General features: G+C 40.1%; 1 protein-coding gene across 1 annotated transcript; it reads left to right on the top strand.

Annotated features, from left to right (window-relative positions):
* The first annotated feature begins 625 nt into the window (after positions 1-625).
* Positions 626-22,467, top strand: ret (ret proto-oncogene receptor tyrosine kinase). The gene is made up of 20 exons (XM_053332454.1): positions 626-931; positions 13,374-13,619; positions 13,877-14,164; positions 14,274-14,512; positions 14,692-14,887; positions 14,983-15,182; positions 16,166-16,448; positions 16,723-16,854; positions 17,338-17,448; positions 17,566-17,679; positions 17,803-18,047; positions 18,136-18,283; positions 18,402-18,509; positions 18,589-18,803; positions 18,883-19,005; positions 19,101-19,171; positions 19,389-19,526; positions 19,691-19,790; positions 20,489-20,636; positions 21,484-22,467. Exons 1-20 carry the CDS (start codon positions 865-867, stop codon positions 21,639-21,641), a joined length of 3,330 nt encoding a protein of 1,109 aa, XP_053188429.1. The 5' UTR covers positions 626-864; the 3' UTR covers positions 21,642-22,467.
* The last annotated feature ends 433 nt before the right edge of the window (positions 22,468-22,900 follow it).

The following is a 22,900-nucleotide window of genomic DNA, read 5'->3' as shown; positions in this document are numbered from 1 at the left end:
GCGGGTGTCTGCTGGACAGTAGTGAAATGTTATTAATCCACATGGTGTTTTTGGATGCATCTCAGCAGTAAAATGGCTCATGATTCAGCTTAAAACCCAGTGCAATATCTCCCAGGAGTTCATTTAAAGCCGTTCCACATGAACACCTGTTTTCAAATGACTCTTTTAAAAAAAAGTCTAAACTATAAGTGTAAATCAATCTCACTCACTGATGCTGGATGTAGGCTTACATCTATTTCAAAATGCATAAATAAATGATTACAAGCCAGTTATAGACTAATGAAGCAGTGATTAGAACACACCTCATACCCTTTTGGGGGGGGGGGAAACTGCGCCTGTACCTTTAAAATGAACCATTACACATTTAATGATAATTGTTAATAATTTTCCCCCCGCAGAGTGTTAATGAGATGACTGACCTGCTGTTAAATTATGCTCTTAAATTTCCTGTAGATGCTGCGCTGCCTGCTGCTGCTGCGGAAGTGGCGGGGCAGTGAGTAGTGAAGCAGTGACCCCCACCACCACCACCACCACCACCCTTCCTCCCACACCTCCTCCCTCCCTCCCACACCTCCACCTCCCCCCCCCCCCCCCCCATCGGCCAGCCAGCCAACCAACCAGTCAGCCCATCAGCAGCAGCCACCGGAGCCGAGCGCAGCAGCATGTCTATGGGACACTGAGGACTTCATCTGACCGCCCGCAGGACACGCACTGGTTTACTCCTCCTCCTCCTGCATTTATTTTCATCGCTTTGATTTTTTTTGATTTTTGATTTTTGACTTTTTACATTTTGTCTTCTACAAGGGAACTTTTTTTTTTTGAATCGCGTTTGCGTTCAGAAACTTTCACTTATGATTCGCGAATATGGGGTCAAGTTGTGGTTTCTCTCGGGGAATCATCGCTGTGGTGCTGCTGCCACTGCTGCTGGAAGGTAAGCTTCATCATCAGCTTCACTGTTAGACCCGGTGGAAATGTTTAGTTTTAAGGCTTTGCATGCACTAAAGTATATGCTTTCAAATGTATTGTGGCTTTCTTGAAAAAAGATGGAGATGCCAGTCTTCAGGTTATAAATTTAAAAAATGAGTTATTTATAAATTAGTGTTTTCTTTACATCTCTAATACTCTCTAATAATCTGTCTGCATCAATTTTTATTTAGAGCCCTCTTCCTCTCTTTCTTCTCTTGCTCTCCTTGTCAATCAGAATTGACTTGTTGTATGAGCAGCACAGCACAACAGCAACTAAAATATGTTTGGTTTGGGATGCACTTTAAATTCATAAGATGTATGATTCATTGTAAAACTGCTATCATGGGGAGAGAGAGAAAAGACCAAGAGAGGAGAAAATGAAGAGAAATGCAGAGAGGGAAAGATTTCTGAGCTGGTTAAAAACAGAGCCAATGACCTTAAGTCTAGATGGCAAAACACACATTGAAATTGTTTGCTTATGTCAAAAGCTCAATTACAACATTTTGTGAGGCTGAGAAGTGTCCGAGAAGTATCCGAAATGGCACGAACGCAATGCAAGCGTTGTTTCAGGCTGCAGAAAGTGATACTTGCATTGTGTGCTGGTTGTTATGCGTGGTATGGCACAGTGGAACCTGGAGTCAAATGAATACAGCCATATATCATAATATTATAATCCCATTCACAATCCCACAGCCCAACTGTACCAACACTGTCCTCCCATGCAGTCTATATTTAAAGTGTCCCTCATAGCTCAGGAGTGTGCAAATCTCAGTGTGCAGCAAGCATGTCAGATGTGATGCTCGGACAAATATAGGCCATTGTGTGGAATTCCTGAATTTGTTATGGGACTTTAAAGTGGTCTTAACGGTGCTTTCATCGGGGTCGTGGAGTGTAAAAGTAAGATTGTCATCATAGTCTTCGAGTGGGATTTAGATTTGAGGGAGGAGTAAATTTTCATGTGAAGGGGTCAGTGCTATTTCATGTCTGCAAAAGTGGAGTTACTGATAAACTACAGGCCGACGTAATCGCCCAAGGGAGCTGTTTCCTGCAGTGTTGTTAAAATGATTAATGAGATTTTTAAGGTGCCACAGTTGTTTGTAATGTCCTCTGATTATTTTTCATTGTGACAGCAGCTTTCTGTAGTTCTCATCATTCACAAGGGCTGTATAATGTAGATTCACATCACATAATAAAGTATATGATGCTCAGTCATACGCTGCATGCATTTACATCTCAGCTCTGCTTTGGTCTACAAGGATTTGTCAGTGAAGCAGGCATTTCTCCCTGATATTTATAGATGTGCACAGTTGGTCTAGTTCGATTTCGAATGTCAAGGACGTGATGGTAATTAAATGGGCGCTGAAATCTACACCCTACGTACACGCCGCTGTCCCTCACCTGCCTGTTTGTTGCAACAAAAGACCTACACTTATTCAGAGGGGAGAAGAAGCGAGCTGCGGGCAGGTGTGCAGCAGCTGCTCCTATCTCTGGGCAAACACTGGCTGTTTGTTTTCTTTAGGAAAATATCGCCTGTTGTACAAGTGCACACACACGTTTAGATTGCAGGTCGATATTAAACTACCCTCAGAATGACACACCAAATTGGTTTTGCTGTATATAGTCAAGTTGATGATTTTGTCTCATTTTTGGAGGATGCTTTGACTTCTGACATCATTAACAACAGAGCCATGTCCAGAGGCTCTTTTAGTGAAAAAGATCACAAAATAGCCTTATATGCCAATGATGTCTTACTCTTTATAACTAATTCAAAGACATCTATACCAGCTGTTTTGGAGGTAATAAAGTAATTTTGTGAATTTTCTGGGTATAAAATTATTTTCTGAAGTCTTGCACTCCTTATCGCCCATCTCCATTTAAATGGTCACCCAAAGGTTTTTCGACTCCATCTCTAGAAGCAATGCTCTTCTAAAAAAGTAAGACATCTTTTACACTTTCTATGTTGGAAAGGATCGCCTTACATACAGTGAATATTCTACTGAGACGTCTTAATCGTTTTCAAATGGTCTCTAATAAAACAATTAAAAGGGTAAATGTCTAGTTAGTTTTGGACAAAGGAAACCATGATTGGAAATGGCTGAGTTACAGATGTCTGTGGAGAAGGGAGGTTTAGCCAGTCTAAACGTTAGTCTCTATCGGTTGGCTGCACAGCTTCTTTACATAGCTGAGTGCATTAATAATGACCCAGAATCAACGTGGCTAGATCTGGAATCATTTAAAGCAGGTATTATCCAGTCAAGTTCTTTTTTATTTGCCGTAGACTTGAGGAAAATTAAAAGTGTTGTGGATAATAACATCTTAATTAGAACAAGTCTGTAAGCCTGGCAAGCAATAAGAAAGCTAGAGGATCGCACAAAAACACTGTCTTTCCTGGCTCCCATACAGTGTAGCATTGATTTTGCTCCAGCCTGTTCAGATGAAGGATTTAACATCTGGGGAGATAGAGGAATTTTAACTCTGGGGTATTAATTTGATTAAGGAGTAATTCTTAAATATGAACAGCTTCAATAGAAGTATGGTCTGCCCAGAAATCACTCCGGATACAAATGTGTAGTTTTATTCAGAATCAAAGCAGTGACCTCTTTGATTGTCAGACTTCACAGATAAGATGTTTACTCCTCAGCAGAGGCGAGAAATCTGTTTTTGGTCAATGGTATGGTGAACCTTTCCAGTAACTTGACTTATATATGAATATTAACAACAAATGTGGAACGTCAATTTCACAGATTAAACAATGTGAGAAGAAATATGGCAGTTTGTGTAGGAAATTTCCATATGTAATAGAACCAGAGAGACCCACCCACCACCCTCCCTTCCAGGGGTCTAGGAGAACCTACGTGGCTATAAAATCTCATGAAAAATCCCAGGGTTTGGTTTGTCCATTCTGGGTTACTGTAGAAACATGGCGGTGCAACCTCTGTGGAAGATGACCTGCTCTCTATGTAGACACAATGATTATCAGTTTCATCTGATTATACACTAATTAAAACATACTTATGAATATTGTATTGAATTTCTGCCACTCGATCTCACTAAATCTTACACAGTGGTCCTGTAAAGGGTATGACATTACATTATTGAAAATAGGCAAAGTGGCTTTTTTTTTGGTCACAAAATGGGATATTTATTTTTTATTGATTTTTATTTATTTATTTATTCTTGTGTTTTGTTTTCTGAATTTACTTTTTAAAAATCTAGATATTTTTAATTAATTAATTTTATCTGATTATTTCTCATTTTTTCTCTCTTGGGGCCAGATTCATAAAACTCTGTGTAGATTCTTGACTAAAACTGTGTATACATACAAAGCCAGAAATACGCATAGCCATTGTTTTCGTCAGATTTAAAAAGTTGTGTGTAGCCTACACGTTTCTGTTTATTAAGTCTCAGTCATTGAGGAACTGGGCTCACGTGCACGAGCATTATCCCCCCCACAATTGGTCTTAAATATATGAAGACACGCCCTGAAGTAGCCGTTTTCATATCAACATGATGTCTAGGTACACCTGTCAGCGAAACAAACGGGAAAGAAGGAGTGCCGTCACCGATTCTGTTGCACCGGCGAAGCTCTCCAACAGCAGAACAGCTGTCATTACGCACGGCGGGCGGCTCTTTACCGTCCATGTCATTAATTCATCACATGGACTGTAAACCATCGTCAGCAGTGAGATCTCAGAAATGTAATCAATGATGAGTCTCTATAGCGCTCATGTCTAAACTGACTTTTACAAGGCGTGTCATAACTAAAAAATAAAACAAGAATATTAAGAGCAAAGTAAAATGTTGACTCGTGTAGATTAAAAGAATAATCGAATTAATCACATAAAAGTAATTTATCAATATTACGTACAAAAATGTGCCCTTCTTTGGCATTTTTACAAATCTAGCCAAATTTTACAAAAACAACGTTTGACAAAAAGTTTCCGTTTCTCACCTTTATATTTCATCTACATCTCAGATCGCTTTAGACAAACACGTGTCCGCTGGTCTGAAGGGTGCGTGAGGTGCGCACATTCTGTGTTTATAAATACCAGTTTATGTGTGTGAAATGGAGTGTGCATGTTTTTTTGTGTGTACCCATCGTTTATGCATCTGGCCCCAGATGTTTAGTTGTTGCATTACTGTCCTTATACATTTACATACACAGATGCCATGACATTTTCCTCAACATGTTTGTGTGATTGTGTGTAATCTTATCGTTGAGTATAACATCTTGCTGTATGAGATGTTTTAGGGATCTAAGTTATATTCAGTTTTTGTGTCCACTGTGTTGGATTTGTCTATGTTTGTGTTTAAAATGCAATATAAAAAGTGCAATATTGCTCTTTAAGTAAGTTATCAAACTTAAGTATTACATAAATGCATCCATGAACATTTTCTAGGTGATTAAATTATGTTCTGATTTATTCCATAAACTCTAATATGAACTACGTGAAGCATGATATGTATTCATTAACATTCAAATGTTTTCATATTGGTTAGACTCTGAGCAATGGTGCAATATTTGTTTAGGATATTAAACAAAACCAAAGATGCAATAAGTAAGTGGTGTAATTCACATTGTCACTGCTGCAGGTTACAGGTTACTGATTAGTTTAGTTTTTCTTGCTGAGGTAATCAAACAAAGGAAATTGGCAATCAGCGCTCACTATAAGAGTGATCAGCATTTTAAAATGTGACTAGCAGCAATGTGACGTCACCCTGCACTTAGAGGAAAAGTAGAAGAAGGAAGACAGTTCAAGACATAAATCATAGTGGATTGGAGGCTGGAATACCTCTTTGCTTCTGCAGTTAAAGATTATAGAGTATGTAAAAGTGTTTTTAGCAAGCATCTGGCAAGTTCCAAGGCACTAAAATCTTTTGGTTAGTCATGGTTTTGATAAGATTTGAATTTTTGATGTGAGGGGAAAGCTTTTGGACATGGTGTGCATTTGGAGAGCGTTCTGAAACAACGTGTGATTTATTTGACTCATCAAATGGAGCCTGGCTAATGATTACACTAGTTCAAAGAATTGATGAAGGCCTACAGTGTTGTTTGGCAGCTTTGTGGAGATAAAAAAAAATCTTTAAAGTTCAAACTCAGTGGTACCTTTTATGACTAAACAACTCGACAAACGTGATGAAAGCCTTTATCGAAATTAACCAAATCCTTTTAACAGACACTCACATGTAATCCATCACTTCAACAAGAAGAGGCACAGATGTTTTCACATAAAAGCATCGACCAGTTTACCTTACGCTGTGACCTTGCTACTGTATTGTTGACCCTGCTTTGGTCTCTGACCTTTGAAACCTTAACCAAGTGGTAATCTCCAGTGATGACTGTTGCGTCCCAGAGGAAGCCGTGTTTGCAGTCCCTGTAGCTGCTCCTCCATCTCCTCGCATTAGAACGATCATTTTCATCAGCATCTTTGCTTTTGAGAGGTACCAGACCAATAAATCTCATTTGATACATGCTGCTATTTGATTTAGTTCCTTATTACATTACATGATTTAGTAAAGCTTCTGTCTTGTGTTGCCCATGGAAGCATTATAAATCTTGTCAATTGTCCACTCTTGCTGTCACTACGTCTCTCTTAGTATAATTGAAAAACATCATGATTCAAGTTATTTGCTGAGGAGTTTGTCTCTTATATCATATTGTGTAAACAGCATCACATCTCTTTGTGTCTTTGGGAGAAAAACAAGCGATTTATAGCTGTAAACCAATCTGCTGTTACTGATTATAACCCACCTTTCAGTGGGTCCGAAGCAGGAAATGTGTCTTTTTTAATTTTGCAGTTTTGGTTATTTTTTTCCCCAATGGATTGCTTTTAAAACAGGCCTCACCATTTGATCTAAAACCACAGAATCATTTTCCCACTCCAACATCTGGCCTTAGCTTCCCCTCCACCCAACTCACCCCAAACTCCCTGGCCTCTAAATGGATAATGAGCAACAACTGGTACAACTCAGAAGACATGTCATGACAAAAAAAAAAAAGAAAGTCAAAGCCATGAAGGAAATTTCAAAAGAAGTTAATAGGCAAGCACAGACATCAGTAAAAACCTAAAATCATCTCTCCAACTTTTATCAGAATCAGAGTGGTGATGCAGCAGTTTCAGGCTTTCAAAGTTTGACAGTTTGAACTTCAATTATAGGTCCTCCTGCTGCCAAATGTTGCATTTTTTAAATAGCAAAATATTGGCAAAAATACACCAACTCGTAAAGTTTTTGACCAAACTGGACTGACACTTTTTATGTCATATCTAATTAAGGGGCACTGCCTAGCTCATTATTACTGCTGTTGGTAAAAGCCTCAGTGTCAACCTCTCATTGTGTTGCTGCTGTTGCATGGATGCTGCTCCTACCTGTCAAAGCTCTCTGCCTGATCCTCTAGTCAGTTCAGGGTCACACTTCTTTCTCATGCATGGTTAGAATCTAATTTGCTATGTTGAAAGGACAAGGAGACATTGATTGAAATTTTGGCCTCGGGGCATTTAGCCCTCTCGTTTCACATGGGCCTTGACAAGTTATTTTCCAGTTGCCTAGTGGTGCACGCTGTGTTCGACCCATCATTTACTACAAAACAAAGAGCTCATTTGAATCCACATGGTGCGTGTGACTCAGATCAGGATGTGAGTTAACTTATTTTGGAGTTTAAAGGTTCAATGTACCTTCTTGGGGAAGTATAAAGTAACAAGCTCAAAATTAATACCTATTTTCCTGTAAAGCCCTCTAGTCACAAAGACAATGTTCCCATCACTCTACGTCCATTTGTTTGATCCTTCACTTAACTGAAGTGGGTAAACATGCTGGAAATTATTTTTCCACCAGCCTTTCACTGCTCCCTCCACCTGCCAGCGTAAGAAACTCAGCACCCTCCATCCCCCGCCATATAGCAGCATCCCTCCCTTTGTTCTATAATGTTATCCACATGGTTATCCATCAGATTCACCGTGAAACCTAATGTGGTGACAAACAACATGACAAGCAGTATAGAGACTAGTAGCACAAGAAGGTACAGCTCAGCTAACGATGCTAAAATGCTACACATGCTGTAGCACTGTTAAAAGGCAAACTGGAAAGAGAGTCCCACAATTATATTTAATTTATTGGAATTATTTTTTATTTGTTCGTTATTTATTAGCACAACAGACCTCTTGATAGAAAGACAGTAATATTTATTATGAAGTTTGTGTCAGGTAGCCTAAACATACACTGTAGCTACATGTCTAGTCATGTGGTCAGTCCACCATTTTAGTCCAGACTCAAATATCTCACCAATTTCTGCCATTGAAATTTACTTTGGTTTATAAGCAAAGACTAACAAAACTAATGATATTCCCATCAGCATAAACAGACAGACAGACACAACTATGGTGGACACTGCAAACATTAACTGCTATATACAAGTATATTACCATCACCATTGTGAACACTGTCAGCATGCTGATGTTAGCATTCAACACAAAGCACCACTGTGTCTTAAGTACATCCTCACACTCACAGAGCTGTAAACATGACTGTAGACTATTTGTGGGTTTGTTTCTACTGCTAAGGTTTCTAGAGAGTTGTTCTTTATTTGGAATGCTGTTAGTAGGGGGAAATATCAAAGAGGCAAAAAAGGTTAACACTGGTCAGATAGCGTCTAGTAAACTGAAACCTTCATTAATGCAAATACAAATCACAGTACAGCATCTTGCTATGGGCTCTAATGTCTTCTGCCTGCATCTGATTAGTGAATCTGATTACTTTTTGGTACTGCTCTGATGAGAATAGAGATGTTTTATCAAGGCAGTCTAATGACTCTTGCGTCAAACTCAAAGTCTGGAGCTGTATGATGTACCTCATGTTCAATTTTTTATGCCATTGTCATTCCCATAGGAATTCTTAAACTGAATTTGTACCTGCAACAAACCCCTGAGGACATGTTCTATTAGATTTCTTGATGACTGATGAACATGCTTCATTGGATCTCAGCTCTTGTATTCTCTGAGGGATAATTGGATTACATTATGGGGTAATTGATTATTATGTTACGGTATGCACCACAGTAAACTGACTAAACTACCTGGAACCTGACTACCTCCTCCAAACTGAGTCAAGCAATGATCAGATATCGCACTACTCTGATGAAAAGTTTGATGACTGTCATCATGACAGGAAATGACTTTCTTCCCTTATTAAACCTCATTGTTTTGAGATTCAAAGCATCGCAATCTAGGCTATATTAAATCTACCTTCTGGATACAGTGTCATACTGTATGATGAAGCATTCATGCATACTGGCACAGGAAACCAAGAGGGAAAGATTTCAAAACATCATGATCAATAATAGCTTTCATAAGTGGAATTATGACTCAATGTGCAGCTTCTTAGTTAATTGAATCCTTGAAGAGAACGATTCCCATAACTGTTACATCTTTGGGAGAAAAGTAATCTTGATAGGTTTTAGAGTGATTATGATATTTATTGTATTTATATCACCATGATATCACTGGGTGAAATGTGCCTTAATGCTGCTGGCTGCAGCTACTTTGTAATAGATGATGGGTTATTTGAAAGTGTGGATATTGATGGACCAAATTGTTGTGCTGGCTGTGAAATTAAACCCATACATTAGATGTAATATTTCTATGGCCATGTACGTAGACAGCAGCGTCGCCTAAAAGAGTGGGTCCTTATTACGTGCAACAGGGATGATTGCAAACATGCAGCCATCGGCCTTTCTCCCCGTCTGCCTCATCAGTGGAAAACAATCAGCATCACTGTTGATTAGTACGGTTATTGATTAGTCTGCTGCCAGATACACAGCCTTTCCAATGGGTCGTTACTAGGGGCAAATGCAGCGTACGTTGACCTTGGGAGACAGAGGGCATTGCATGGGCTAAGCCCTTTCTGCTGGAGCGCCAGTCTGCGAACAAGATTAGCGAGGGAATGAATCATAGAGCAGATACGACAGTCACTTTTCCTGATCTGCCATGCTGTTGACAGTGATGTTCAGTGAGGACGTCTGGGTGGTAGGTGTGGATCCATGGTTTGTTTAATCAAGACTTCCACAGAGGTAGATTAGCAAGCCGGTGGGTTACTCCAGCACATGAGCTCATAGCTGGTAAATCTATCAGCCCAAGCACGCATTGAGCTAATTGAGTTCCTGTCTTTGTCTGGGACAACGGAGAGGGCGTCCCACCCTATCAGCTCAGACCAGTCCGAGACACGCTGTGGTCTGTGGCTGGCTGACCCCCGCCGTTTCAGATTTTGAGATGAGCGTCTGTCCTTTTTGTCCTTCCACAGTTAAAATATGAGACACAGGACATAATTAACTGATGGAGGCTATACTCATCAAGGACAACCAGGGAAAGGATGGCCTGTTATTGTGGGGTTTTCTTCACTTGGTTCAGCGTTGAGTTCAATTTCACTATCCACTCAGCAGTAAATGATATCTATTGTAAACATGGATTGCTACAAGAGTCCTCCTGTTCAAACATTGTCTTTGTTTGCAAAATTACTTACTCATGCTTTTGAAGAAATGACACTGTATGTGACAGCCCAGCATCAGTTTTATGGGTGTCTGAAGGCTGTAAATAGCCTGTTTATGATGGTAATGTTTGCACACATTGAGTTATGTCAGGTCATATCTGTTCCAAACAACAGCTTATTGTACATCTACATGTCATAGTCTCAAAGTAAGAATTTCCCAGCAGTCCCAACACAGAGAAGGGAAATTAAACAAGAACTGCATCTTCTAATATTTTCCTGTCATTAACCCTGCATGGTCAGAGGTGAAACATCATTACAATCTGTGTTACTGTCATTCTTGTGCATCATTTGGGGAAGGTAATGAGTCATGCCTCTGAAAATGGTCATCATGGCATCACAGACCATAGATGCCATTTGCTTGGAGAGGCCTGCTTGATCCATTCAATTAATTAGTTTTGATATAAACTGCTTGCTTTCTGTTGGCTTCGGTCCTGGAAAGAAATTGAATTTTGAATGATATAAACGAATTGTGTTGCATGGGGTCCAGCCACTGTGGCTTCAAGCCAAGGTTAGCATTCATAAATACGTTCAGCTCCCACTGGTTAACACGTTGGACCCTCTAGTTTTATTTGTAGAGCTGCTGTCATCTGGTCTGTTTGATTAATGACGGTGTCACGTGTCAGGTTTCTGTATATAAGAAAACATTTTTATTTATTAATTTTAGTGCTGAAGAAAAAAGTGGATTATTCTAGCTTGTTAAAAATACATACTGTTTAGCATTTTGTTAAATTAGTGCAGACATCAGTCTAACAATAAATTGTGATCATGATTAAGCTGCAGTTTTCCATTCTGACAGGTTTGGGCCTCACTCAGAAAGATAATAGCTCCCTCTAATGGCCATAATAGGTATAGATTAGACCTACCATGGATGTATTATAAGAGCTCTTACAATACATCCATGAGACCTACACATTGTATAATGTCTTTCACTTTGTTTCATTTTTTCCTATAACATGTTGTGGTAGTTATTAACAGTAAATAAGCAGTTCTAGTAATAAACAGTTAGTAATAATACCCACGATCACTGAACCAGTTTGTTTTCCATCATGACTTTCCAGTAACTTTAAAAGTGAGGGAGACAAACTTTAATATAATGACGGTATTTATCCACATTAAAAAAAAAAGAAGAAGAATGCTGAAACCACTCAGTTTAACTGAAGAGGAAAGTTTGAATCTTTTTTTCATAGTCCCAAATTCTGGTTTGGCATCCACAGCTGGATCTCTAAAGCTTGGTAACATTACAAAATTCACTTTGAATGACATCCTGTACTATCCAGGCCAGGCAGAAACAAACATTTCCTTGTATTTAACCTAATTTTAATGATGGCTGAACACCACATCCACTGCTGCACATGGAAGGATGCACATCTTTTAAAATGTTTTCTTGAATTCATTTTAATATCTAAGGAAACATGAAATCGATTAATTCCAGTGGTTGCTTTTTTGAAAGTGTCCACTCTTCACCTACACCATTTAAAGATGTAAATAAGACGTTTTTATAAATGTATTTTAAAGGCTTGCCAATCACTCTTTTGCCTCTGTGTTATCTTTCTGGGTATATATTCCCATTGAGCAGTTGTGATTCATTAGTGATTTTTCTTTCAGCAACACAATATGAAAATCATGTGGCATCTAACAGATCTTAACACTTAACTGTGCTCAAAACATAGAAAGATGGATAGTCAGTTATTGTGCCGCAGGAAATTTGGTGTCACTTTACGTATTCCACACAGAAACATGCAGATAACCACATAACATTAATCCCCCCCTGCTATATCCCAACACATATACTGTACATATATCTGCACACACAATCATAGATGATGCATTACAACATAAACCGAGGAAAAAATCAAAAAGCTGAGACACATAAGGTCTTAATCAGGAAACTATTTTCAAGCATGAACATGAATGTTTCTGATTTGTCTGCAATAGATTTAGGAAATAGATAATTATCTCCAGGATCTAAACAGCCATGAAACTGACTCCCATCGTCCCGGCAGGCTGAACAAACAAGTGGCCCGCTGTTTGTTTTTGTCTCAGGAACACGTTTAATAAAAAGCGCTGCAGCCTCCCTGAGTGTATCTCCATCCTTCAGGAAGGACGGCCACATTTTATCCATCAGTTCAGCCTCCTGTCATCCAAGCCCTGCTAAATTAAATCAATGTCTGAAACCAGAGCCGAGGCCTCAACTGCACCAACAGAAATAGAAAATCTAGTTTTGCTGTCTGCTAATGACATTAGTGCACTCCCTAAATGGTCGCCTACCGTCGTCAAAGAGGAACATAACAGGGATATAATTACAGGAGGAACACTCACATCTCCATTTTCCTGTAAAACACACAGCCTGCTTTAGCTCTTTATAGATTACCCCACCACACACACCCTCTGGCAGGTAATGATTAATTTCTTTTCCATATCATGTTATCCTTTGTAATTAAACATCTCAAGGTGAACACAAGGAGAATCGGAAACCACATGTTATTGACCACATGAGAAATTCATTAAAAGAGCTGCATAAGTGTCATTTGAGCCCTCCTTTCAATTTCCGTGAACAGGAGAGATGAAAGATCAGAGGAGAGGGGGATAAAATGAATCTGTCATATTCCATGTATGTGTTAATTTTCATTCAGTGCCTAGACAGCGTTCTTAGTGGGCATTGTTGCCACAGTTAAATATCCTGAAAGAGATGTCTGATAACTGCTGTTATCCTCCTCTGTAATAAGACGGGGTCTCAGCAGTAATGTCAAGCCTCATTTTTCAGTTACCACAATGTTTTCCTTGAGAGTAATATAGCCAGATCCCCCTGTCATTCACTTGGTTGCCTATTTTTAAACATCTGGCGTTTTCATGTCTTCTCTCTGCAGGAGCTACAGCACTCTACTTCCCTCAGAATAAGTACATTGAGACGATTTATGTTGGTCAGACAGCAGGGACGCCGATCCTCCAGATCCACGCCATGCTGGACAATGACTCTGAGCAGCCACATTACTACTTGTGCTGGATGAACCCCTACAGAGGACTGTCCTTCAATTCCTGGTTTAGCCTGGATGTCATCACCGGGATACTATCTTTGAACAAAACCCTAGAGGAGAGCGACTTTGCTTTGCTAAGTGAGTTGGATACAAGCCTTTTAATAGTAATATATGGTCCCATTTTAGTGATAGGCTGCCAGGTATCCTCTACACATGACAGTAAATTAGTTTACACTCTTTGCATACTAATAATGCTTTGGCTCCATGTTCAGGTTTCTGCCTTCAAGATGATAATGTAATTGCATACAAGGAAAAAAAGAGCTCAGTCATCATGACGAGCACTGCCTGAGATTAAAATGCCTCTTTGTTTTTGTTTTTGTTCCGCATCTCATCAGATCAAAATTCATGGTCTGTGACGAAGTTGGACCTGCATGCCACGGTGTTACCTAACTTCACCAAGAGGCCCCTGTGCAGAGGCCCCCTTCGAATCAGCCTGGACTTTGTCAATGCCACAATACCGCAGTGTGCTCAAACAGACATGAAGGAACTGTGCTTCCCTCACAGAGACGCCTCCAATCCCCACATCACAGAGAACAGGTTCCCCGGGCCCTTGCGGCAACTCCGACGTCTCACCAGACTCAACATCTGCCCCAACTACACCATCTCTTACAGCGTGGAGTCAGGTTAGAGACATTAAATTACACCCATACCGCTTCTTACTCAATATATTTCAAATGTTTTATGGCTTTAAACACACACTCACCTGCTTTTTGTGTTTCCCTTTGGCTGCAGACACACCAGCACCATTTGCTGTAAACGAGAACACCACAGAGCTGATTGTGACGGCTCCTTTAGACCGAGAGGAGAGTGAACGTTATAGGCTCCTGCTGGTTTGCACAGTTCGGACAGAGACGCTCATCACCAAGGTGGAAACTTCACTGGATGTTTTTGTCAACGATGAGGATGATAATGCACCGTATGTGAATGGAACAGACACGGCAGATATTGTCATCAGCTACAATCGGACAAAAGTGAGAAGACTAATTGATGACTGATTCTCATCAATTTTGTTTAATATGTTGTTAGTGTTGTTAATCAAAAGTATGTCAAAAGTTTTGACTGGTACTGTAAATATAAAGATGTTGTAGTGCACATTTAGAGACACATGTATGTAACGATCCAAATTGCTCTCTGTCCTGTCTTTCTCCAGGGTGGCTCCTTTGGTACCTTGTATGTCTTTGACAGGGATTTAACTCCCATCTATCCCATAGACCAGAGTCAAAATAAGTATGTGGGAACCTTGCTCAACAGCGATCCATGGATAAAAGACACATTAGATATAAAAGGCACCTTCACTGAAAAGAAAGTTGCTTATGGTGGCATTCGAGAGACCGTCCACAACTACCGTAAGTGATCTATTCTAAGCGTTACTGAAACACATCTGTTTTAATTAACACATTACTGTTAATAATAATTTTCATGTTTTTTTCGTGGACTTTAGAGCTTGTCCTCAAGAGGAACTTGTATGTGACTGAGAATCGCACCCTGCAGCTGGACTACCTAGTCAATGACACCACCTACCCTGGTCTACAGGGAACAGTGTTGCTGCACTTCAATGTCACCATCTTACCAGTCCAAATTCGCTTCGCCAACGTCACACATATGTTCACACTGACACGCAGGGCTTCTCTTTATGCACAGGTACTTGTGACGACTTACCATACAAATTCAAATTCCCTGTTTTTAATCACCTAGACCCACTTTGGCAGGAAGTGTGAGTGTTAAATCCTACTACCAGAGTAATGGAAAAACAATCTCAACTCAATGCCCACTTACTAACTTGTTCCTGTAATTCCAACCTTCATGGAGCAGATAGAGTTTGCTCAGCACTGGAGCACTTTCAGGAGTTTTCATGCATGTTGACTGCAAAAATTGAGCTTGACAGGATGAAAAGTTAATCTGCTGATGAAGACTATGTAATATGGTCATAAGCTCCAGAACAAGAGTAAGTGGGCCTTGAGTTGAGCTTGTTTTTTCAAATGTTGTATCTAATGGTCAAGAATCAGCTGTCAAATTAGCACAATAATGTTTCTCATTGAAGTACACTCAAAGCAGTATATCACATGACTAAGCAAAGCTATTAAAGGGCACACATGAAAATACCTTGATAACATCATTTCATAAATGAAATTACTAATATGTGTTTGGGTGCTTTCAGTACACAGAATAACCCACACTAAAAGCCTCTTGACCTGTAGAGGTGTCACATCAACATGTTCAACAGGTTTTAAGATAATAAAGATGTCCACCAGAGGACCTAAAAAAAAGCCTAACATACAATTTTAAAAGACACTAAAGGTCAACAGAGGGTAAAAATGGATCCATATCTGATGTTGTTTGATGCAGCAGTAGGTTTTGCTATCATATAAGGAAAAGATTGAATCTGAAATGTCTTACAGGGTAAATGTTATAGACAACAGAGGAGCTATAATCATTTTAATAGATAAAATCCATGACTCACTCTTGAACATATTGAAAGACGCCACCTGCTGGCTAACCGCCTGCAATTCACTAATCAGTGTCTCCAAGATACCACGAAAGTGTTTCACTATGTAGCCTAATCCTTTGACTTAAGTTACCCACTGTCATTCAAATATTTACTTTTCAACCCTTCTCCTTCTCAGGTTGGCAGAGTCTGTGTGGAAAACTGCCAGCAGGCTGATGGCTTCAGTGTCACATACCGGCTCGAGGTGCCAGATAAGAACGCGTCTGCTGATGTGCAGTCCTGCTATGCAGCCATAAGCATCACACAGGCCCCCGATGAGATGTGGGGGCTGCTCTATGTGAATGACACCGAAGCACTGCGCAGACCTGAGTGCAAAGACCTGCAGTACATTGTTATAGCCCAGGAGGAGTACACACAGCTGGAGACTAGCACTCAGATCCACATCATACTTGATAGTGACGGTAAGATGCCTGCAAATATACTATAACAGTGTCTACTTTCTATTTTACAATTTTACAGGTGTTGTTTTTTTGTTTTTTCTTACTGAAGTTAGATTTAATTCTCTAGTATAATAGCAGTAAACCAGTGCAGTAGTAAGGCAGTGCAGGGTTGCACAGATGTATTCCTACATTATTCAACAGGCACACATCTGCTGACTCTTCTCCACAGTTTTCCCCTCTCCCAGATGCCTTTTAATAAATAGGTTATGTGTGTTTTTGGCACTGTTGTACACAGCAAGCAAGGCCAGTCAGGACAGCCAGCAGTTCCTGTCCTGTGCAGAAAACAGACGGCGAGGAGACTGTGAGTCAGCCCGAGGCCTGGGGGCGACGACAGGGAGATGCCAGTGGAGGCAAGGCACAGAGAGAGGTGCGTTTTTACTGTTAGACACACAGATCACACATCAAAACTATACACCATGTAACATTTTAAGATCAATGAATGTTTTTTCATTAAATGATGAGACTGTAGATTAGTTGAACTAGAAACAAATCAGAACCTCACAGGGAACATGTTTTCTTCTGTGCTGGTGGAACAGATAAATTGACCAGATCCAGCATGTGCATCCTTTCCATTAACATCCTTTTTGCAACAGGAAGTAACAACAGGAAGTAACAACGAAAATATGGTCTTAATTATGATAAACACAAGTTCAAACAACACCATATGATGGCAACAGCACATCGATGTATTGATCTAGACTGCTACATGCTGCGTGTAATTCCTACATCAGGACGAACAAAACTGTGACAATAAAACAAAAGTGGTGTAGTTATTAATCTGTGTGCATGGTTTGTCATCTGGTTATGTTTTCCTGCTAACACTTTTCTCTCCCTTGTGCTCATATTCCAGGAATATCTGAAAATTACTCGACCTGCTCCCCTGACCTGGGAACTTGTCCAGACAGCTTTTGTGATGCTGTTGAAAGCAAAGATGCATCAATATGCCCACAAGATTGCACAAGTAAGAAAAAACAATGCATTGCTTTTTTTTTATTACACTGATGGGTTTCTGCCAATAATTAAAGATGGAAAACTGACTGTTGCATTCACTGTGTTTGCATTTTTTCTGTCCATGAAGAGGAACCTGTAATCGGAGGTCATGAACGAGGCCTGAGGAACGGCATCCAGGCTGGCCATGGAACCTGCTACTGCTACTCTCAGAAATGTTTCTGTGAGAAGGAAGCTGAAGAAGGTGAGTCATTACAAAACTCTGCTGCCTTACCGAAATCATACTTCCTGACGTCTCAAGAATAAACCAGAGGTGCTCTTGAAAAATGACAGTATTGTGCGATATCCTCTACTCTGTCCCCTCCAGAGGTGATATGTGACGATATGTGTAAGACCATCATTGCCACGGCTCTGCTCTTGTCCTTCATCGTCTCCATCCTCCTGTCCTCATACTTCATCCACCGGTACCACAAGAACTCACCCAAGCCCCCGATAGCCTCGGCTGAGATGACTTTCCGCCGGCCAGCTCAGGCTTATCCAATCAGCTTCCCTGCTAACAACCTACGCAGAGGCTCACAGGAATCCATTGAGACAGACACCTTCAAAATACCTGTAAGCTGCTCCTGTGATGTACTTTTCTCTTACAGTAGTACATTGGGCCAGTTGAGAAGTCAGAAATGACATTATGTTGTTTCAACAGGAGGATCCAAAGTGGGAATTTCCTCGTAAAAACCTGGTGCTTGGCAAGACTTTAGGAGAAGGAGAGTTTGGGAAAGTTGTCAAGGCAACGGCATTCAGGCTGAAAGGAAAAGCTGGTTACACCACTGTGGCTGTGAAAATGCTTAAAGGTAAGACGAGCCAAACAAAGAGCAGACAAACTGGGAAGTGATGGTGATATATGAGGAGTGACTGTCCGAGGCAATGAATGGTTTCATCATTTCAATCCCCTCTTCTTCTCCATTACAGAAAATGCCTCACATAGTGAGCTGCGTGACCTGCTGTCAGAATTCACTTTACTGAAGCAAGTCAACCATCCGCACGTCATAAAGATGTATGGAGCGTGCAGCCAGGACGGTAAGACTTTAGGTCCTCCTGCAATCCTTGGTCAGAGCATGTGTGTTGCAGATGGAGTCTAAGCTGTTTCTCTGAATAGGTCCATTGTACCTCATTGTGGAATATGCCAAGTATGGGTCACTCCGCAACTTCTTGCGTGAGAGCCGGAAAGTTGGCCCAAGCTACATGGGAAGAGACGCCAACCGAAACTCCAGCTACTTGGAGAACCCAGACGACAGGGCACTCACAATGGGCGACCTGATCTCCTTTGCATGGCAGATATCAAGAGGCATGCAATACCTGGCCGAAATGAAGGTATGAGTCTTTTCAGTTCAAGGTATTTATTACTGTTTGTGAAGATAAGGCATTCGAATTGAGTATTTTGGTTCGACAGCTTGTTCATAGGGACCTTGCAGCACGAAATGTCCTTGTGGCTGAAGGACGAAAGATGAAGATCTCGGACTTTGGCCTTTCAAGAGACGTGTATGAAGAGGACTCTTATGTTAAGAGGAGCAAGGTAAAGAAAAAAGGACAGAAAATTCATCATTTTGGTGCATTTTCTACAAGCTTTCAAGTTCAAAATTAACAACAGGTTCTCTCACTGTTTTTAAGGGCCGTATACCTGTAAAATGGATGGCAATAGAGTCCTTGTTTGATCACATTTACACAACACAAAGTGACGTGTGAGTAGAGTCATCATTTAAAGTGAATAGTTTGACATTTTGGGAGCGTTAGATGAGAAGATGGATACAGACATGACAATGTCTTCATCTAATTCTCAGCAAGAAAGGAAATAAGTGTATTGCCCAAAATGTTTAACTATTATTTTAAGCAGTTACACAGATTATTCCATTCACTGCTTATTAAAATATTCTTATGAGCTCTTGTGTTTTCTTCCAGCTGGTCCTTTGGTGTGCTGTTGTGGGAGATAGTAACACTGGGAGGTAATCCATACCCAGGCATTGCTCCTGAACGCCTGTTTAACCTCCTGAAGACCGGCTACAGGATGGAGAGACCAGAGAACTGCACGGAGGAAATGTGAGCTCTGCTCTGTGTTACTTTACAGCATCTCCTCACTTCTACTGAGTGCAATAACTCACCTCCACCACATTTAGACAGCCAGCCATGGAAAATGACTCTCTGCTGGGAGAATTAAATGATACTTACTTCAGCCACTGTAAAAAAAATGTTTCTTTCTGCAGGTATAACCTCATGCTACGCTGTTGGAAACAAGAATCAGACAAGAGGCCGACATTCTCAGACATCAGCAAAGAGCTGGAAAAGATGATGGTGAAAAGTCGGGTATGGTGAAGCTATCCAATAAATCATGATACGTGATTCATGTTCTTCCACAGGAAAGAAGTAAGGGATAGTAGATTTAAGATGTTTAAAAACAGTCAATAAATATGACATAAGATATAGTAACAAAATATAAAAAGCTCTGTATATTAAGGACATGATATAAAATAGTATTAGAGGACAAAAACTTAAATCATTGAGATCTGGCAGTGGGAAGTTAGAGATTTTTGCTTTTCTCTCCTCTTTGATTTGCAGTTGGCCCCAAAAATGAGCGCTGTATCGTTTTGGCCGGACAACATGTCCTCTTGTCAGCTTGCTGTTTAGAGCCACACACACACACACTGCTTCAACTCTATGATCTGTCACTCTTCCCAAACCCTTTAGATACCATAATTAGCCCTTAAAAAGCAATCCTAAAATGTGGCCTTGCAGAGTATAATCACAGAGCATACCAGTCAGGCTCCTGCTGTTAAAGTGAGGCTATATAAAGAAGCCTTTAAGGACAGAGGAATGCAAGCATCCCAAAATACAGCAGGCTAGTTTTATCAGAAAGAGGTAGTGTACAGGTCAAGTCAATAAGTAAGGCTGCACATTTCTTTCTGCATGTGTCTCACCTTTAGCATAAGCACACTCAGCCTTTGCATGCCTTAACTCCTCTCCTCCTTAATCACCCTAATCACATCTTCATCTGCTCTTGTCAGGATTACCTGGACCTGGCGGCTTCCACGCCAGCCGACGCCCTGCTGTACGACGACGCCCTCTCTGAAGAGGATACACCACTAGTGGACTGTAATAACGCCCCTCTCCCTCGAACCCTCCCCTCCACATGGATTGAAAACAAGCTCTATGGTAGAATTTCCCATGCATTTACTAGATTTTAGAAACAGGGCACACAAGCTCTCTTTTTTGGCAAGTTGTGATTGGCTTTCCGTAGTCAAGTGTGTGTGACTGTGATCTAGGCATGCCTTTCGCTGATTAATGCTGACATATCTCCCATTTCATCGTAAATGAGAGGCTCAGTGACAAAAAAAGATCTTGTGTCTTGCATTTTTTTGTTTTCATTTGGACCTGCTTCTAATGTACATGAATGCTGACCAAAAATGCTCCATTTGTAAATACTGGATATACCCTTCATCCTAATTTATACAGCTCACACTCACGCTTCACTTCATTTGTACATAGCTCAATTTGTCATTCCATCATACTTCCATGTCATTTCATTATATTTGTTTGCATTGAGGAAAACAGTGTGTGACATTTGAAACAGGTCCTCGCTGAATCGATCACTCATTGTGGTTTGAATTCCAGATTGTCTTAAATTTCGTGACTTTCTAATGTATATAAGCTTTTAATCTATAATGATTCCACAGTGCTGACCAGAGGAACAGTAAGGCTTTTAAATCCAACTCTTAGGTGACATTAGTTAAGAGTAAAGAACATAACAGAATAGACTCTCATTTGCTGTTAAATTCTCGGGCATAAGCAACATTATAGCCTTGATACGTTATAAAAAAACTATAAATAATAACGTATATGATCTCTCACTTATATTCAAAGCCATAAATGTACATTTCTAAGGGTCAAATCAGGACTTTCTTCAGAGATCAGCACTACAGAGTTTGATTTTAGAGCCTTACTGTCTGCACGCTGTTTGTCTTTCACTGAGTGCAGAAAAATGATATGTTCTCATTTTTAGGCATGTCATACCCGAACTGGCCTGAGAAGAGCCCGGTACCACTCAACAGACATGATGCCACTAATCCAGTCTTTACAAGATATGCCAATGATAGTGTTTATGCAAACTGGATGGCTTTGCCTTCACCCGCTAAAGCTGTGGACAAGCTTGATAGCTAAAGACAAACCACCACTGTAGAAAAGATGACTAATCGGTAGATGTGTATATTTCTATGAGACTGTACATATACAATCTGATGCTAAAGTTGGTTCCCTTTTATTTCTGTTGCACGGGTATTCAGCGTTTAAAACTGGGGTCTTTCTGCTGCAAAACCAGCTGGATCAACATAGACCATGCTTCATTCAGCTCTTCAGTATGTTAATTATTACCTCACGGTCATGTTGGCCAAGTTTGTATCACTGCATGACTATTGTACCAGATTGTATGTCAGTGTCAATGTCTTTTAAGTGCCTGTGCCGCTTCTACAATAGCCTCCAATTATTAATGTGCGACTGTGAAGATCGTGTTCCAGCCCAGGAATTAAAGGGGACGTCTTTACCATCACCTGTTGTAGACAGCTGGGATTGAGGGGACAAAAAGGAAAATGCTGAACTTATTCTGGAAATGTAAAGTTTGTACTTCAGAGGATTGTGCTCCTCACAATGTCAAAGACCCATTTTGTGTTTTCCCAACATGATGTTTCAAAACTGTTCTTACCAAAGAAAAGTAACACAGACATGTCGAGTGAACGGTTTTCTTGCTTTGTTCTTGGGTTTGTTTTTGTTTTTTACATGAAATATATCAACTCTTGAGTGCTAGTCCAGTATAAGGACATGAGACTTAATGTAGATTGTGACCATGTCCCCTGTCAAACTACAGTTCACTTTTTCATTCATTGTCATGGAAATCTTTGTGGGAAAGATGTATGATTATGTAAACTAATGAGTGTTATCATTGTTATGTTATTTGATTATGTTCCAATTAATAATAAACAGTAAAAATGTGCAGTATGTCTGTCCAACTCATGTCTGTTGTGAAACCATGGAGATAGAAAGTGCCTAAAAAGTGTTATCATTTTTATTTTTACAATGCTTTGCTGATTTATGTGAATAATCTTTTATTAATGTCATTATATAATGCGTTAGATTCAGTTCATATCCAGACATGATCTGCTCATATTCATTATATACTCTCATTTTTAGCAGTAGTTTTAGATTACTCCACAGTAGCCAATTTATTAGTTGATATTCTATATTGCAGAATAATGCAAAATGTCATAACTGGCATACAGCTACACTATGTGCCTTTCCCATTTGCACATTTGCACTGAGTCTCCAATCTGCTTTACTTAACCTTCTGGTTGTAAGTAACGATCTTATTCAGAAAAAAAACCCCAAAACATTCAATTTAAAGGATAAAAGATGTTAAAGCAGGTTGA

The sequence above is a fragment of the Scomber japonicus genome, chromosome 14 (genome assembly GCF_027409825.1).
Source record: "Scomber japonicus isolate fScoJap1 chromosome 14, fScoJap1.pri, whole genome shotgun sequence".
Taxonomy (NCBI): Eukaryota; Metazoa; Chordata; class Actinopteri; order Scombriformes; family Scombridae; genus Scomber; species Scomber japonicus.
The sequence above is the reverse complement of the archived record's forward strand: the minus strand, read 5'-3'. Positions and strand labels throughout refer to the sequence as shown.

Excerpts from the sequence above, each read along its gene's own strand:
- ret (XM_053332454.1), top strand. The coding sequence starts at position 865 with ATGGGGTCAAGTTGTGGTTTCTCTCGGGGAATCATCGCTGTGGTGCTG. Across the intron at positions 18,510-18,588 it reads TGGAGCGTGCAGCCAGGACG|GTCCATTGTACCTCATTGTG; the intron begins GTAAGACTTTAG and ends TTCTCTGAATAG. Across the intron at positions 18,804-18,882 it reads AATACCTGGCCGAAATGAAG|CTTGTTCATAGGGACCTTGC; the intron begins GTATGAGTCTTT and ends TTGGTTCGACAG.